The sequence below is a fragment of the Manacus vitellinus genome, unplaced genomic scaffold (assembly GCF_001715985.3).
Source record: "Manacus vitellinus isolate BGI_N305 unplaced genomic scaffold, ASM171598v3 scaffold_20_pilon, whole genome shotgun sequence".
NCBI classification, from domain to species: domain Eukaryota; kingdom Metazoa; phylum Chordata; class Aves; order Passeriformes; family Pipridae; genus Manacus; species Manacus vitellinus.
The window spans coordinates 1,089,970-1,103,191 of record NW_021939471.1 but is presented as its reverse complement, the minus strand read 5'-3'; the positions used below and the strand labels follow the sequence as shown (position 1 = coordinate 1,103,191).

General features: G+C 49.1%; 1 protein-coding gene and 8 non-coding genes across 9 annotated transcripts in view; 4 read left to right on the top strand and 5 right to left on the bottom strand.

Moving 5' to 3' along the window:
- Positions 1-72, top strand: TRNAA-CGC. Its single transcript has one exon. It is a non-coding gene; the product is annotated as a tRNA-Ala (tRNA).
- Positions 73-555: 483 nt separating this feature from the next.
- Positions 556-637, bottom strand: TRNAS-UGA. Its single transcript has one exon. It is a non-coding gene; the product is annotated as a tRNA-Ser (tRNA).
- Positions 638-907: 270 nt separating this feature from the next.
- Positions 908-979, bottom strand: TRNAA-UGC. The gene has a single exon. It is a non-coding gene; the product is annotated as a tRNA-Ala (tRNA).
- Positions 980-1,530: 551 nt separating this feature from the next.
- Positions 1,531-1,602, top strand: TRNAA-UGC. The gene has a single exon. It is a non-coding gene; the product is annotated as a tRNA-Ala (tRNA).
- A 652-nt stretch (positions 1,603-2,254) lies between these two features.
- Positions 2,255-2,337, bottom strand: TRNAS-CGA. Its single transcript has one exon. It is a non-coding gene; the product is annotated as a tRNA-Ser (tRNA).
- Positions 2,338-3,204: 867 nt separating this feature from the next.
- On the bottom strand, positions 3,205-3,286 carry TRNAS-GCU. The gene has a single exon. It is a non-coding gene; the product is annotated as a tRNA-Ser (tRNA).
- A 107-nt stretch (positions 3,287-3,393) lies between these two features.
- Positions 3,394-3,466, top strand: TRNAM-CAU. The gene has a single exon. It is a non-coding gene; the product is annotated as a tRNA-Met (tRNA).
- Positions 3,467-3,624: 158 nt separating this feature from the next.
- On the top strand, positions 3,625-3,706 carry TRNAS-GCU. The gene has a single exon. It is a non-coding gene; the product is annotated as a tRNA-Ser (tRNA).
- Positions 3,707-4,542: 836 nt separating this feature from the next.
- MCM3AP (minichromosome maintenance complex component 3 associated protein) overlaps positions 4,543-13,222 on the bottom strand; it is a 27,174-nt gene continuing 18,494 nt past the window's right edge. Inside the window, exons 17-28 of the mRNA XM_029959587.1 lie at positions 12,529-12,726; positions 12,169-12,237; positions 11,414-11,548; positions 10,865-11,018; positions 10,151-10,409; positions 9,757-9,854; positions 8,258-8,648; positions 7,883-8,140; positions 7,095-7,224; positions 6,209-6,403; positions 5,469-5,619; positions 4,543-5,350 (exon numbers count right to left, since the gene is read on the bottom strand). Coding sequence (XP_029815447.1) covers positions 5,192-5,350; positions 5,469-5,619; positions 6,209-6,403; positions 7,095-7,224; positions 7,883-8,140; positions 8,258-8,648; positions 9,757-9,854; positions 10,151-10,409; positions 10,865-11,018; positions 11,414-11,548; positions 12,169-12,237; positions 12,529-12,726 — 2,197 coding nt within the window. The 3' untranslated portion in view covers positions 4,543-5,191. The remainder of the gene's footprint in view (positions 5,351-5,468; positions 5,620-6,208; positions 6,404-7,094; positions 7,225-7,882; positions 8,141-8,257; positions 8,649-9,756; positions 9,855-10,150; positions 10,410-10,864; positions 11,019-11,413; positions 11,549-12,168; positions 12,238-12,528; positions 12,727-13,222) is intronic.

Sequence of the window (13,222 nt, the reverse complement as noted above, 5' to 3'; positions counted from 1 at the left end):
GGGGATGTAGCTCAGCGGGAGAGCGCTTGCTTCGCATGTAAGAGGCCCTGGGTTCAACCCCCAGCATCTCCAGCTTTTTTTTTTCCGTCCACAAACCCACCTCCTTCACGGGCCAGTGATGAAAAAGTCATGTCTACCTCTGGGAGGTCTCCCCAAAGGTGGGGGATGCTCCTGCACCCAGCACCATGGCAGAGCTGCCCACTGAGGCTGTAGTGGCAGCAGGGCCCCCCTACATTGCCGTTCCCCCGCTGCCCCAACAGCTCCTTCCCCACCCAGGAGGGAACCAGCCCTAGCCATGGCTGATCTGTATCTCTGCCCAAGCAAGGGGGGGCTGCTCGTGCCCTCTGTGCCAGGCAGAGGTGCCTCAACCCCACAGAGGCCATGCCGGGCAGTGGGTGCCCAAAAGGAGATGTCAGCCAGGAGTTGAGCCCAAAGTTCACAGCCAGCCAGTGCCCAGTGCAGCGCTGCCCTTTCCCTGCCCCCTCACTCTCCAGCAATGCTGCTGGGATGGGGTTACCCAGACCCCCACCCCATCCAGGCCTGCGTAAAACCAACCGCTGTGAGCAGGATTCGAACCTGCGCAGGGAATCCCTATTGGATTTCAAGTCCAACGCCTTCACCCCTCGGCCATCACAGCCACAGCTGCCCCCCTGCCTGGGAAGGACAGCCAGGGACACCCCACTTTGCCCTGGGCTCTGCCTCCACGGAGAGAATATTCCCCAGCCTGCTGTCACGGCTCTGCTCAGCCCCAGTACCCACACCTGCCAGGGCTGGGAAAAGGGAACATCCAGGGATATTTAGTGATGGCTGGAAAAATTCCAGGTTGCCTCACCACAAGACAGGCACTGCAGGGAAGTATCCTCCAAGGATGCCCAGGGCTACAGTAGGTCTTGGAGGGAAAAAGACATGGAGATGCTGGGGGTCGATCCCAGGGCCTCTTGCATGCAAAGCAAGCGCTCTCCCGCTGAGCTACATCCCCCTGTGCAAGGGCAGGGGAGGGAGGGTTGGTGAAGTCCCTGCACCCCCACTGCTCCCCACTGCTCACCCTGCTCTGCCCTCAGGGCCATCACCCTTGGGACACACACTGCCAGCCTTGGGGGCCCATCCTGCTCACAGGAATGCATCCAGCCAGGAAGGGGCACCCACCCCTCTGTGCCAGGGCCCTGGTTATGCCACGGTCCCACATGCCAGCCAAAGAAGGTGGATGCCCAAAAGGAAAGCCTGTCCAGGAGTTAAACCCCTCACAGCCTAAGTGAGGATCATACCCTAGACCAACAAGCTAGGGTGCTGCACCCCACTGCACCCCCAGATCTGTGCCCCACAATTTTGGGGGTCAGCAAGGGTGGCTGGTGCTGCCTTTTGCCCCTGGCACAGCCTAGAACAGGGAGATCCGTCTTAGTGTGCCCAGAATATGTGGCCAGTGTTTAGAGGTGTCCACGGTGGCATAAATTCCCTGGACCCAGTGGCCACAGGGGCAGGTGGACCACAGGACTAGTGGGGACTCCTGGGCACCATCCTGCTTAGTTACAGGGGGATGTAGCTCAGCGGGAGAGCGCTTGCTTTGCATGCAAGAGGCCCTGGGATCAACCCCCAGCATCTCCACGTCCTTTTGCCTCCCCAGGGACCCCTCCCTGCTGGCTGTGGGGCTGGCAAAGCCACCCAGACCCCCCCTAAAAGCCCAGGGGGTGCCTGCAGGCACAGCTGGCACAGGAGTGGGGGGACAGCAGTGGTGCATAGTGGGTGCCCACACCCCATGCCAGGCCCCAAGCTGCCCTGCTCATCCTGGCCAGCTCCAAGCTGCAGTGACTGGGGGGAAACAAGGGGACGACCCCAAAGAGCTCTGCACCCCCAGAGAAAAATAAGACAGGCTCTGCCCAAAGGGAGGACTTCTCTGGGAGCTGGATCCTGGACTTCTCACATCTAAAAGTGGAACCACAGCCCCAAGCCTGCATGGGACTTCCCAGCACTCCCTTATGGCCCACAGGCTTGGTGTGGGTCCCAGCTGGCCCATGGGCAAAAGTAGATAAACCCACCCCGACAACCTGTGGGGGTGGTCCCCACCTGTCTGTGGTCCCCACCCTCTGGGACAGGATTCTCCTTGGCCCCAGGTCAAGTGGCCCATGTCTCCCTGCCCTACAATGCCTCATTTTCTCTGGTGCAGGAGCCACTTCCTGGGAAGTGTGTGAGGGACAGGGCTGGGGCCCGCCCTAAATCCCACCGCGGTGAACGCCTGTAGGGGCAGCTAAAACCCTGTCGCTGTGAGCAGGATTCGAACCTGCGCGGGGACTCCCCCATTGGATTTCGAGTCCAACGCCTTCACCCCTCGGCCATCACAGCCCCATGTTGCCAGTCCCGGGGAGAGAGCAGCCCCCGCCGGGCCGCCGCAGGGCTCAGCTGGTCAAAGTGCCTCTCTAGTGAACAGGAGATCCTGGGTCTGACTCCCAGTGGTGCCTGGGCGCTGAGGGGGAGATGCTTTTCCTCCCTGCCCCAAGCTGGGGGGCACTGCTGGGGCCATTCTTCCCTGCTGCCCCTATTTGCCCCCCTCACAATGACAGCACTGCCCCAGAGCGGTTTGGGTGAACACTTTTACCTGGAGAGCCTCTACCGACAAGGGAATGGAGGTGAGGGGTGAACTTCCCATGGGAGCAGGGTCCTTGGACACACACTGACTGCGGCCACCAGTGCAGAGGCTGTGCTTTGAAGTTGGCACCACTGGTGTAGGAGCCCTTGGGGCACATGTCCAGCCACAGTTATGATGAACAAGCAGGTTCACCAACAACTCCGATGGGAAGAACACTTCCATATCTTCTCTGACTGCAGTCCCCAGAGAGTTCAAGGCATCCGTCCACTTTTTCATGCCTCCTTTGTCCCAGTTTGCTTTCCAGTTGCTCCCTCCTTTTGGGAGGGTTATCACCTTACTACTCAACAGCCACTTTCTGCATTAATCGCTCCTTTAAAGATTTCAGAGTGTTTTCTTTCCTGTGACTCCTGGATAAGAGGCTCCCAGCCACTCCACACCAGGACCTCGGCTGCCCCTCTTTGATGCTGCCTCGATTTCTCCTGCCATCATCACCCCCCTTTCCAAAACACGGCGCCGCTGCAGGGCACCAGCGACCTCACGCCCCTCGGGCAGGATGCACCGCGGTGGCCCCCTCCGTGTCCTCGGCGGTGTCCCCAGTGCCCCCCATGGCGGCAGCAAAAGTGCGACGAGGGTGGGATTCGAACCCACGCGTGCAGAGCACAATGGATTAGCAGTCCATCGCCTTAACCACTCGGCCACCTCGTCCCGCCGCGGGGCCCTGTCGCCCCCTGCCGGCCTGACGCCGCCGCCCAGTATCCCCGCCCCCCCTCGCCGCCCCGCCTCCCGGAAGCCCCAGCGGCGGGCTACACCGCCCCCTCTTAGCGCAGCCGGCAGCGCGTCAGTCTCATAATCTGAAGGTCCTGAGTTCGAGCCTCAGAGAGGGCAATGCCTTTTTTTGTTTGTTTGTTTGTTTTTTGCCGCACCCCGGCCTCCCCCCCTCTCTCCTCGCCGACATTTCGCGGCCACGCTCAGCCCCGCGCGGGCCCTCCGGTCCGGGCAGGGCCGTCACGGGTGGTGGCCTGGCCCTTAGGGGCGCGCGGCGGGACGAGGTGGCCGAGTGGTTAAGGCGATGGACTGCTAATCCATTGTGCTCTGCACGCGTGGGTTCGAATCCCACCCTCGTCGTGTTTCTCTGGACCCCCCCCTATCCAAAGGAAAGCTTTTTATGCACTGCCCGGTATCCTCCTGCTCTCTCCTCCTCGTCGCGCTTTTGCTGCGGCATAAGCTTTTGCAGAGGAACGAGGCAAAGGGGCACCTTTTCGAGCCACTAGAAATTTATTTGGTACAAAAACACATTGTGCAAGCCATGACCTCGAAGCTCTTTTGGGTTTTGACAGCTAAATTCCAAGTGAACTAAGAATAACAAGAGCAGGGCCAAAAGCTTTGCTTCGCAAGGACCCAGCTGAACTTACACAACTCAGCCTGACAAAAGTGTGTGTAGCAGGAACAGCCTCAAAGCACCACCTTCTCAGTTTACATTTCTTAGTTCAACTTAACACTGAGCTACTCTTGCTAATTTTGGGTTTAAGAGAAAGCATACAAATGAAATGCTTTTAAAAAAGCCTATACAATTACTTTTTTGGAAGGCAGCTGACTGTTTTGGACTACTGAGGATTTCAGATGAAATTAGGAGTCAGACTGGGGTTGGGCAGGCAAGATAAGCAGTGTTCTCTGCAGCAATTTCTATTTCACCAGGTAGAAGGTTCTGTTTGAGAAAAATTTGCTGCCTTTGTAAAAAAAAAAAAAAAAAAAAAAAAAAAAAAAAAGAAACAAAAAGATGAGCTGTATAGAAGTACTGCAGACATGAAATACATCTGCATACTATTTACTGGGAATTAAACCAAAAGGTCTTCAACTTCCAAAGGTTTTTAAGTGCTGGAGAATGCAGGCAAACTGCTCTTCCAAAAAGAAATTTTAAAAAAAGGAAAATTGTTTCTCCACAGCTGTTTACTGAATACTGAAGGAAGCATCCTGCTCTCCAGCATGACATGGAATCTGTGGAATAAGCAACTCACCTGGTTTTAAAGCTGTAAATATTGAGTAAAACTTGGACCCAGCAGCACAAAAATCCTTCTGGATTTGCACTGAGCAACATAAACTTGGCCAAGTGCTGCTCCAACTTGAGAATGCCAGTATTGACATTCCTGGGAACAGAATGGGAACTTCAAAACACAGTGCTGCTGCAAGGCAGTTCCTGCATGAAGGAAGCACAGAGCTGAGACAACATTTCAGGGACTGTGTCTACAGAGAGCAATCGCTCCAGTGTTCCCAGGGACCCTGTGCTACTTCAGTTTCCCCCTGCTGAAGTTGTGTTTACACCCACGATGAGAGCTGGGAGAAAGAAAAGTCACTACTGTCATGTAAGGCCTTCCAAGAAAAGCTTTTGACTCGTCTCCATGCCCATGGAGCAGAAAAGGAGGGAGCCGCAGACCAGCCGTGACACACTGACCCTGTGGAAGGCAGCCATGTGAGAAGGGCCCAAGCTCCACAGCTGCTCCATGTTCTTATTCCAGGAGAACATTTGCTTGCTCTGGAACATGCCCCACGAGCATATCTGTTCAGTCACCCAGACCTGGATTTCTTTCTTGAGTGTCCACATCTCAGCTCTGCTCAAATATCCACCATGTCCACCAGAGCAGAGAGGTGGAGCTCAGAGGCAGCTTCAGCCTCCTTGGTCGCCCTGAGGAGCTGCTGCAAGTGTTTCAGTCTGTCCGACAGCGCAGGGCTTCGCTCCGTCTCCACAACCTTGTGTCCCTCTTGACTCCCAGCCTGGGCAGAAGAAAAAGAGATGAGACCAAGACTTTCTCCCAAGGTAATTCCTGCTAGAGGTTTTGCAACTACTGCACTCCTCAGAGCTTTAGCCAATGCTCAGGACCCCTCATCTTACCTCCTGAGCAGGTGGCATGGGACTCTTCACCAATGGGCAGGTGACAGCTGAGGTGGAGAGCAGCGACTGGGGGAGGTAGAGAGGAAGACCTAAGAGATCCCCAAGGGGCTCAGTGTCCTCAGTCAGGTATCGGTGCAACTGTTCTTCAAACCTAGATGGGAAGATCAAGAGCATCAGTTAGATGGCAGCCTGGCTTTGTCCCTGTAACCAGTGTGTTAACTAAGAGTTCTGGGTTTAGAAGTGTCTGACCTCCACAGTCTGACACAGCCAATTGCTATTTCAAAAATCCACCACATAAAAGTGTGGTACAGAAAGCAGCTACACAGACTGCAGACACCCAATTGATGGGAAAGGCAGAAGAGACAAAAACCTCTTGGGCCAACCTCAAAAGCTTAGTTCTTCCCCTCTGTGATCTGCATCGCTACAAACTGACATCCCAGAGAGAACTTTATAGACATTTGTGACACAGTGGGACACACAGACCACTGTAATGCTTCAGTTGTGGTGGCATGATTGACCACAGAGTTTCCAAACATTCCTAAAAGTTCCAAGAATTTGTACCATCCTGGACTGTTCCTGTGATGCAAGTAGGAGATAGCAGGGAACTGCACTGGTGTACTTGATGAAATCCGAGGAAACTGAAGACAGTCTTGGGCTGTTTTCTAGCACTGTTCAAGTTAGAAATTGTTTATAACCCTAGGCTGAAGCTGCAAAGAAAAGATGCTGCTCTCAGAACTTACCTCCTGTTTTCTATTTTTTCCAGTTGCAGCTGTGCCAACAGATGCTCCTGGGCCAAGGACATGTCTCTGAATTCATCTGAGCTGGGAATGCTCACCTCCTGACCTGATAGCTTGCTCATGCCAGAGCCATACTGGCCTGGCATCATGGACATGCTGTAGGGTTTCTTAAAAGATTTGGGAGAGTTTATCCTTGACCTGAAGAGGGGAGGAAAAAACCAAACAAAAGCACAGGAACTGGTATAAGTGTGTTGATTTTTCCCTATTAGCTTCAAGATTGGAAATAGCAGGGAGTGAGAAGTGATCATCTGGAGAAATAATGCTCTTGTGCCAGCATCCAACACACTACCACCTGTGCGTGGGATTAGAGAGGAACTAATCTGATAGGAGCCTAGGATTCACCTCAGACATCACCCACTATACAGCAGAACTGCAGCTAAGCTTCCAAAAGGGAAGAGAGGCTTCCCTCTGAATGAGGCTAGGGAAGTGAGCTAGACTCTGGAGATCTCAAATACCTTTATAATGCCACACAGCTCTAAGGTATCCTTCCCCCTCAACCTATCCAGCATTTTTTCCAGCCTCGCAGTTTTCCCTCCATGCTTTAGACAAGTCAAACTCCAAGGCCCAGCAGCACTTTTGGCTCCAGTTCATTTCTCCTCATATTAGCACTCTGAGCACTCCCCAAGCAACCCATTTCTCTGAGAGCTGAGTAACCTCATACATATAAAATCTACCTACTGCCCTGTTTCAGCACAGCCCTGTACATCATTTCAAAGAGATGTGCACAGGTACATTCTGGGAGGATGCCATATGCTGATTTTCAGCATTGTAGAGGTCCTAAGTAACCTCCTTGGAATTCTCCACAAACAGCTGAATGCTACTCCCTCACCTCTCGTGGCCTCGTCGGATCTCCTCCTGCGTGCACAGTCTGGCTTGATCCCACGAGAAAGGGAGAGTGTAGTTCTTTAAATGCTCCTTGAAGAAGTACACATGAATCTGACCGTCTTTACTTACTGCTTCTGTGAATAAACCCAAGCCCAACATTTATCATTTCCACAGATTTTCTCCTTCAGAAGAAAAGCTCAGTATTAAAAAGGCAATATGGGGAGAGTGTTCACTTTCAAGTGGGTTTCAGTTGTAATCTGCTTGTAAAAAAGAGCCTTCTTGAACTCAACAGGTTATTGTCAGTCTGTAAAACGCTGCTTCCTCTTAGTTTTAAAAATTCTATTGCATCCAAGTTCAATGGATGAAGTAGTCATTTCATTAAAAGAGGCTCCCTACAGTTAAGCTAAAAAAACCCCACACATTTGAAATTGAAAGCAAACAGAATTTGAGACAAACTTCATGAATCCATGGAAGTGCTAATTAACCATGGCAGTCTCACATCCCAGCTGACATGGCTTCTGAGGGGCAATTCTTGGCCTTTGGTTAAGCAAACCCATATGCTGGGAGGGCAGGCCAAAAGACTCTAACCAGAGACACATTTTTAATCACAAGATCAAGTCAAGTCATAACTAATATTAAACACACACTCCAAGGAGAAGACAGATGTGCAGAATCACAGCAAGACAACAGCTCCCTCCCTGCTACATCTCACTTGCTGCCATGCATAAAGGCACCATTGGCAAGTTATTAAATACTATCACAGAAGTATCATCCATGTTGTAGGAGCAATACCTGGAGCAATAGGCAGTTTGGGCGGTTTCCAGTCTCTCAGTTTATGATCAATGCAGACTGCCAAGATACAATCCCAAGGGATCTCATCAACAGAAGGTCCATCTTTATCAGAGTTCCCCATTGTTCGGTTTTTCCATTTTTGGTAAGTTTTGGTCAGCAGATTTTCCACTTGAGACTGGATCAGTGGTTGAGTGTGCGAAGAACTTGCAATCTGGGAGACGTACTGAAAAATCATGTGGCAAACAGGACGCCAAGGAGCTGCCAAACAAACCAACCAAAGTAAACTGCAAGAATCTGTGACAGAACCAACACAGCACAGGCACACCTTGGAGAATCATGTGCTGCCAAGAAGATATTACAGTGTGAAGTACCTACCACCTAACGGAGGCAGATCTAGGTATGGGATCTGGAAGGACAGCACAGCCTTCTTCAGCCAGGCCAGGTGATCCGGCATGTTCCACTGCAGGTGGGGCAACAGCTTGTTACCCCCAGGTTCTGAAAACTCTGTCACAGGCCAAGACAAGTCATAAAGATGCTCCGAGGATGCTACATCTGAGAGAAACTGCAGCACACTGTTGTAGAGCTCTATGATGACCCCAGGCTCCTGGGATGGCAGGCCAGCCAAACGCCTCTCCTTCCAGTCGTGGTAGAAGCGCTTGCCAAATTCACCATCAACCCCATCCTCAATGTACTCCTGAAGGGTCTTACTGCAGAGCTCAAGGGAGTCAGGACACCGGGAAACCAGCCAGCCCACAGCCGCAGAGATCTATGACACACGAAACAGGGGTGGTTGGAAACTGCTCTGCAGTGATCAGGACACAAAGGATTCAATCCAGCAACCCTAAGTTTGACATAACACTATCCAAGATAGTGTGCAGCAAAATGCAAATAAATCAGCTATCATCATCCCAACGTTTGCAACAACAGTTCTCTAACTAGGTGGTCATAAACTAAATTTCCATGCAGCAGGCTCAGGAAGACACAGAAAAGAGGCTGGTCACATGAGGTACAGGCGTGCAGTGGAATTCCCTGCTGCAGGACACTGGGAATGTGGAAAACTTATCCAGGAAAAACTGGACAGACTCACAGAAATTAGAAGACCATGGTGACTATAACCAGAGAAGCCATGTCTGATCCTGGCAGTCCTTGAACTGCAGAGAGGTACATTGTGAGGGTTTGTGGGGGAGCATCACTCTGGGTTTGTCACACAGAGATCCGTACAGTCCTTCTTCATATACAGAAGATGACAGGATAGAGGCATCTCTCAGTCCCATCCACCAAGATGGGATAATACTGGGTGATATCACAGAAGCCAAAAGAGCTACAAAGTGTCCTCCGCATTTTAGGACTTGGAGCTTAAGGATAAAAGGTTTACCTACCACCAGCACTCATCTGGTGGGCAGCAACACAGGCAGGGCAGACAAGAGTGGACTTAGGTAAATCCATGAATTTTGGTCTCAGAGCAGTTTTCAGTACTACACAGATTAAATTATCTTTTTTGGTAGCAAGTGCCACAGATCTCTGGTCCGTGAAAACAGAACAGTCACGAACAGTGGAAAAGTACCAGAAATATTCTCATTTCAGAATAGTTCTGGCTGATGTTGGAATCACTACTGACAAGCAAGCACCCCACTCCAGCAGAGTCAGGTGTGTGGAAAAATGGTTAAGGGAGCTTTTTGAACAAAAACTACGTTACATAAAATTCAATGGAAAAAATATCCCATTACACGAGACTCAGCTGAAATTTAAGCTATTGAGAATATAATAATATATATATTATATATAATATAAATATATAATTATATTATATGATTATATATTTTATTATATATATATAATAATATAATAAGCAAGTTATCTCTTGCTGTTCTTACCCTTTTTGTGCCTTCTAAGTCACTGACAGAAACTGGGAGCTCCACAATGGTGTAGTCCGAAATAAGCTGGGCTGAAATCAAGTCCTGCAGCATCAAACCTTAAAAAATAAGAAAACTCACCATTTACACAGAGGAAGAACACACTCACAGCATCACTCCTCTCCTCCATCTCTGCCCACAGACTCTCAGGATCAAATACTGTGTGTGAAGGAAAACTTGGAGCCAAAACTGATGAGCTCTTAAGGCCTCAGGATTTCTAGCAAAGCTCTGAGAAGTGCTGTACTTCACAGCTTCTCCCTTTACTGGATAACTGAGATGCTGCACCAGCCACAACAGTTCTACTTAGGGCAGCCTTAAACATTCACATTTTCAAGACAAAGAAACAATTACATACCATCTTCTACTTCTTTCTCTGTGGCCTCCTCTTCTTGACTGGGGACTAGAACCACCAAAGGAACTACGGGGTGGAAAGGTTTGGCCTGAAGCAACTGTTTCAGCTGCAGCAAAGCTGAAAGCCAATATACATCATCTTCTGCAACATCTTCACTCTTAACTCGGGGGGGCAGAAGAAGAACAAGGCCACTGGTCCCAAGCAAGTCTTTTTGTGTCTCAGCCATGTCAAGCTCCGAGTCAGAGAGCGCACCCTGTGCCACCTAGACAAGCAACAAAGATGACAACACGGATGTAGCTAAATGGAGCTACGTACCAAAACCTGCAGTGTATTGTCATCACCACTCAGCTCTGACATCCATTACCAGGAGCTCTACAAAACCTAAGACAAAGAGTTGTTACCAGACCAACATGGATGTCCCTGGGAGATGCAGGTGAGCCCTTCAGCGCCCTTCAGCACCTGATGTAGGACCAGGAATTGATGATTAGGGTTCTACTACTGCAGATGGTTGGAAACAAGGAAAAAAAAAAATCCATCTTTTTTTCAGGCCTTTGAACTCTGTGATCCTTGTGGGTCCCTTCCAACTCAGAATATTCTGTAACAACCCCATCCCTCCCAGTATGATCTCCCTCCATCTGACAGGACACAAGATCCACTGGAAAAGAGTCCACCGTGCTTTTATTGTCTCTTAGGTATCATGAAACTGTTCTCACCTACCTTAATACACACACTGACTTCAATGATTTTGTTCCCCTGCATGCCAGGAGAGCTAAATAACGTCAGTGTTCGAATTCTGCCTTCTGGATGTGAAGTGTTTTTCTTACACATTTTGTCTCCCATAAACTTGGCTTTCAACCAATCCATCAGTATCCTATCAAACAAAAAAAATTGGGCTTTTGAGAGTTTTGTTGTCAAAAATGGTGGTTTAGGGTTTTAGTATCAGCACCTCTAAGACCCCACAATCTATCATAATCCCTTGTATTTAGGTTATGATAAATAACCTTAATAAACAGCTGCGAACTGTCCTGAAATTATCATATCAAAGTTTTGCTTTCAGTATGAGCAAAAAGAATTAAACAATGTTAGATAATGCAGATTACTGTAATAAATTCTTTAGTGTGCTCTGGAGAAAAATAAAATAAACTAGAAATTTGACATGGTACAGGCAAAAATACACCAAAGACTGTGTACTACTTCTCCTCTTCTACCTAAACAGAAGTCTGCTCTGTTTGAGAAAGGGACCCAAAAATCAACCCTTCTGCTTACCTGTTGGGATCGTCCTTGGCATATTCATCATCACTTGGCAAAACCAAGAGCACCTTCCAAAAAACATGTTCTTGTTGAACTGGAATATGTTCAGTGATTAATGAGACAAGATCCAGGGGAGTCCAAGCTAAACCACTTAAAGAGAGACAGAAACTGGTGAAAAGACCCACCTCAGTGGGTTCAGACACCTTTCCCACCTGAGGTGTCTGAACATTGAACAAGTTCCAATACTGTAACCAGATGCCTTCAGGAACTGCAGCTGCTAAATCTGTTACAGGAGCCTTACTTTAAAGATTTCAGGACCACACGTGTATTGCTTCACTTCCACACTGATCCAGTGCACACCAGGCCACTAACAGCTCGTTTATTCCTCTCCTCCTGTACTCCATCCCAGGCCCCATCGCACCCGGGTACAAAACCACCCCCCATAATATCCATCAGATCCTTAAAGGTACACCCCAAAGGATCAGATGGCCTAACACCTTCACTAACTTAGCTTTACTGGAAGGTGTCCCTGCCCATGGGCGGGAGGGGGGGTCAGAACTAATGAAATGATCTTTAAGGTCCTTTCCAATCCAAACCATTCGGTGGTTCTATGATCCTCCTGTTTCCCTTACTTCCAAAATACTCCCAGAAGCAAGGCTGCAAGTGGACATCCAGGCATGACTGGCCATACCTTACTGCCATTTTTGAGATCTCTGGCGTTTCTGTTACAGCTTGCTTTGAACAAAAATAAGAACCAAACCCCAGCGTACCTTACCAACTGCTGGTAGAAGTGCTGAACTTTCATTTCATGCACTGTCTTGTTTCTCAGCCAGTTCAATCTGGAAAAAAAAAGTTGTATTTTTTGTTATTAAAAAGCTATTTTAACCAAATCTAAAAAACACTGAGGCCTGAGAAATACTACAGAGGCTTCAGAAAGTTGCTCTTAATAGAACTATTTATTTGGATTTTCAGTCTTGGTCATGGCATTTGTGCAGAAAGAATCTTCTGGGAGCTATTTAGGAACAGACAGTTCTGCAAAACCACTTGCATTCACAGTGGAAGAATTTTTGGTAACTTATCTTCCAAAAATCTACCAGATTGCCAGCTGGTGCCACTAGAAGTATCCTTACCTCGTGCAAGAGATTCCCAGCTTTCCTCCATTCCCCAGGTTTACAAATCTCTTGCACAAGTTCTCCATGGCTATTGGCCACTCTGCACTGGGAGACAGTGCTTTCAGCTGATGTTTTGAATCCATGCCACAGGGAGCAGCTGGAAATGCCCTCATTTGACGTTTCAACTTTGTTCGAGCTGCCACTGCTTCCCTCCACCTTTGGAAGAGAACAGATAAATAGGTCACGTTAATAAACTCCTCTGTAGACCTCTGTCACCAGATATTTGTACAGTGAACAGCACAGCAATCACAAAACACTGAGCACATATCCAGAAAAATGAGTGTCCAACAGAAAGAATATAAGGATAAACTATTACAGGTTTCTAGACAGAATGAAGCTGAAATCTCCTACCAAGCTCATTACCTGACTCCCACAGGGTGTGCTCCCCTACCCATGTAAGGCTGAGTAATTTGGCAGAGGCTGGTATTAAGACTGTAAGGTCTACCCTTATCACAGAGACAAGACAGCAAAAACTGTCTCAAAAAGAACACAACCAGACAGCTGCAGTTCCATCTCCATTAACAGCTCCTCAGCAATGCACTTTCTGAGCCCTTTCTAATAACTAATGGTGTGAAACAAGGCTGCGTTCTTGCTCCAACCCTATTCACAATCTTTTTCAGCAGGATGCTCCAAAGGGCCATGGCTGACCTCG